Source organism: Convolutriloba macropyga, chromosome 15, assembly GCF_964194025.1.
Source record: "Convolutriloba macropyga chromosome 15, txConMacr16.3, whole genome shotgun sequence".
NCBI classification, from domain to species: Eukaryota; Metazoa; Xenacoelomorpha; order Acoela; family Convolutidae; genus Convolutriloba; species Convolutriloba macropyga.
Genome location: NC_134482.1, coordinates 30,984,556 through 30,988,976, shown reverse-complemented (window position 1 = coordinate 30,988,976; position 4,421 = coordinate 30,984,556). Strand labels below are relative to the sequence as shown.

At 43.5% G+C, this 4,421-nt stretch overlaps 1 protein-coding gene across 1 annotated transcript; it reads left to right on the top strand.

Moving 5' to 3' along the window:
- The first annotated feature begins 3,596 nt into the window (after positions 1-3,596).
- LOC142354149 (uncharacterized) lies at positions 3,597-4,022 on the top strand. The gene has a single exon (XM_075406414.1). The coding sequence runs from the start codon at positions 3,597-3,599 to the stop codon at positions 4,020-4,022; it is 426 nt and encodes a 141-aa protein (XP_075262529.1).
- Positions 4,023-4,421: the final 399 nt, after the last annotated feature.

Genomic DNA, 4,421 nt, shown 5'->3' with positions numbered 1-4,421 from the left:
AATCGAACAATGCTACTGGAGTCATAGTGTCTAACTGGAGGATGTGTGTATATCTGCTTGAGTTGAGATTCAGCAATGACTCTCGGTCTGCCAAACTTTTTGCAGAGAATGTACTAGGCTTGATAATATGCTGTGAGCTGAAACCAAGTCCAGAAATTGCAGCTTTTGCCTGACCAGTGAGGCTAGTGTTCAGATACTGCATCTTCTCATTATCGCTCAACCACTTTTGATGCAAAATCACATCCAAAATTCTGCCCACTCGGGCCACTCTAAGGGGTCTCCTCAGAATTCAGGTAGCTTGAGTTTTGGTAAACCTCTTGCGTCGCCAATTGATTGATAATTTACTTGTGGGGTAGCTTGGCTCACTGTTGTGTTTGGGACTCTGGCTTCTCTGCCTGTTTTGAAACGCTGACGGTCTTTGTTGCTGAAACGTCGTCCAGGGCTAAAACGTCTGTGGTTCTGTTACCCTAATTGTAGTTTTCGGGTGTAGAGATTTAGTTTTCGGGTGGGCGCTGAAACGTTTGTCACCTCTGTCCTGTGTGACATTCTTTGGAGGGTCGATCACACCATTTGGAGATAGTAATTGACTAGGGCCAAAATTTTGGGCTACTGAATGTGCCCAGCCCGCAGTTCTTTCTAGATTGCGTTTTGATCCAAAACTTTCTAAGTCGTCTACGTGTGATCAAGATGCTCTTGAACTTCCTTTTTGTCAGTTCAATTTCCATGCGCCGTTGCTCTGTGTCGGCTTCCGCTTTCTTTATTTCGTTTTCGAGCTCTTGCTCATTCTGTTTCAAAAGTGCTTGTCTTCTTGTTGTTGTAACTTTATATTCAATTCCTGTTCTTGTTGTTGTTGTAAACGTAATTCTTCTTGCTGATGACGAAGTTCTATTTCTTCACGCTCCTGCTGTAACTCCAACTGTTGCTCTCGCAGTCGTTGCTCTGTTTCTTTCTTAGCTCTTAGGTTTTTGATCTCCATTTCGTCAATCTGACGTCTTCTCGATGATCGCGAGTTGGCAAAACTGGGTTGTTTTCTGCTTCCTTGTGTAGCAGAATGCCTGGAAGAGACCTCGACGTTCTCTTGAGCGTTTTCTGTCACTACATTTCCTGTATGAATTACAGTTTCATTTGGGTCTGTCAACAGCCGATACGGATGACACTAACACCAGTAGCAATGTTCGATTTTCAAACGTAGTCACAAACACAGTTAACGTTTTGACAAGACTCGGATGTATCGGGAATCGGAGGTAGTTCTGAGTTCAGCAACCAGAAAACTTTACCCTCAACTCAATAATGAGCAGTGGCTGCAACATCTACAGGATCATCGACTACTTGCAGCAAACTTGATTGCTTTCAAAGACTGGTTGGAATCAACTGCTTTCATACATAAAGACTTGTTAGCCCAGACCAACTCCAAGTTCCAAAGTCGCGAAAAGCTTTAAAAAAATGCCTTTGCATCCAACGCTGATGATTCTACAAAAGCAAAGAACTCAGACTGTCCGTTCAATGATGAACAGCACGCAATCTGGGGTTGTGAGAAATATAAATCAATGAAGCTGAACGAGCGACGAGAACATGTGCAGAAGTTCAGACTGTGTTTCGATTGCCTTGTACAACTTGCAGTGTACCCAATTGTGGACAACGACACAACAAGCTTTTGCACAGTGACTTCTCAAAGAGGGAGGCTACAACAGCTGCCTTGGATGCTACAACAGCAGTAGCAACAAACATCACACAAGGAGGACTCCCTGTAGTGCGTATAAAACTGGTGAATGGAAACCACAGCCTGAGCGTGCTGGCAATGTGTGATACGGGATCCTCAACCTCATTCGTGGACAAGTCAATTGTATCTACACTGCAGCTGCAAGACCGTCAAGCGTTTTTTTCAGTAGCGAGAATCCACGGATCACAAGATGTCAAGACGGAAATAGTGCCGATATCTGTTTCAGCGCACGAGAAGTATCAACCATTGACAACAGTGCAATTCTATGTTCAAGAGCAACTGAAGCTGGGTAACCAGATTGTGGATCTGCAAGGGTTGAAAGGTCGCTACCCACATCTGAAGAACATACCAGAATCATAGCTACAATCTAAACGAAGTTCAAGTAATTCTTGGACAAGACTGCTACGACATCACCCATTAGAATTCAAGAAATCAGGCAACAAAACTGCACCATGGGCAGTGAAATCGGAAAAAAGATGGACCTTAAGTGGTCCCCTACCAGTGAAGCAAGTAGCAACTCTTGCTACAACAGAAACCTCAGTATCAGAGGACAAGTTGGCAAACCAGTTGAGCAAATGGTGGGACATCGAATCCTACGCCTCAAACTGTGATGTCACCGGTCCTTCAAAGGTGAACACAGAGCAATCAAAACATTGGAGCAAACAACTCGATTCACGGGTGAAAGATACGAAGTTGGACTTCTGTGGCGTTAAGATGAAATGAAGTTACCAAATAACTTCTAGTCTGCTATGGGACAACTCAAGTCCCTAGAATGACGCCTGCAGAAAGATGATATGTTGCGAAAGCGGTATCAGGAAACGAGTGATACTGACGTCAAAGCTGGCTATGTCCGCAAACTCCAACAAGTTGAACTGAACGAAACCAAAGACATGCTTCAGTGGTACTTGCCACATCATCCTGTCATAAACCCTCACAAAACCCGAAAAAATCAGAAGAGTGTGCAACGCAGCAGCAAAGTACCAAGTTGTTGCCCTCCCTCAACGACAAACTTCTATATGGACCAGACCTGTTGCAGAGTCTGATCGGAATTTTTTTTCGCTTCCGAGAACTCCAAATAGCAATTTCAGCCGACATAGAAGCGATGATTCTTCAAGTTGCTGAAGTTGCTGTCCCAAGCGATGACAACCGATGCTTACGATTTCTCTGGCGAGAAGATCCAGAGTTGAAAAAAAACGTCTACGAGTATACACGACACCGAAGAGCTCGCCGACTCGTGCAAATTACGCTTTGCATCAAGTGGCGAAAAATAAAACGATAGACGACGAAAATCTTGTTTAAGCCGTCCAGCTGAACTTCTACATGGACGTCTTCCTCAAGTCAGTCAGAACAAACCAAGAAACGATTGAAATCTACCAGAAAGTCAAAGAGACCCTTAGTAAAGGTGGATTGAATTTGACGAAATGGATAACAAGTGACGAAGAAGTCAGGTCAAAAAATCCAGAGGCAGACAGATCAACGAAAGTTGTGAAAACCTTCGAGGCAGAGCCACAATCATCCTCAATACTTGGACTGAACTGGAATGTAGACACAGATAACCCCATAGTCTGTCGTGGAACTGAGCAATAAAGTTCAGCAAAAAAACTCAGAGAATTGTTGTATCCTTTGTCTCAGCAGTGTTCGACCCGCTTGGGATATGTTCACCTTCACGATAAGAATGCGGTTCCTACTCAAGAGCATTGGGGCAGTAATGGGACAAGCATGGGACACGGAGTTGTCAGGAGAACACTCAAAACTATTCAATGATTGGTGCTCTGAGTTGAGAGAAATAAGGACGATGTCAATAAATTGACTTTATTTCGAAAACGGATATACAAATTTGAGAATACACATTTTCAGAGACGCGTCAGAAGAAGCAATGTGCATCTCGGCATATGTGCAAGACGAAGCAACGGTGAAACTTGCCTATATGATAGGAAAATGCCGTGTAGCACCTATCAGACACACGATGATTCCGAAGTTAGAACTTCAAGCCGCAGTCTACGGAGTTCGTCTCAGTAGGCAGATTTTGAGGGAACATGATGTGAAAATTGACAAAAGATATCAATGCACAGATTTATCCACAGCCGTACCATGGCTACAGTCAGTGCACAAGAAACAACAAGTTTTCGTTGCCTACAGGGCAGCAGAAATACTGGAAAATTCTTCCATAGATCAATGGAGGCATGTCAAAGGCATCGAAATTCCAGCAGATATTGGCACAAGAGGGACGTCCATCGAAGGCCTCAAGGACTCCTGGTGGTTAAACGGGCCGGCATGGCTCCAGACAGATGAAGAAAAGTAACGAAAGTCATGGTGCCAAGTGAACGAAGTTGAAGGTTTGCAAACTACCAGTAATGTAGCCACAGAAAACAAACTTGAACAGCTATTTGACTGGAGACTATACCGTACATTAAACCGAATTAGAAAATTCATTGCCTACTGATTGAGGTTTAAGATTAAGCAGAGGGGTACCCTCAAAGCAGAGGAAATCCATCAAGCAGAACAAATACTGTTTCGATTTGTTCAAACCGAAAGCTTCCCGAATGTTTCAAAGTCGATAGCAAGCAGCAAAGAAATCTCCAAAACATTGAACATTGCGAAACTGTCACCTTTCATAGAGGAAGATGGAACAATTATAGTGAAAGGTCGACTGAAGCATTTAAACCCTGATTACACTGCAAAACAACCAACACTATTGACA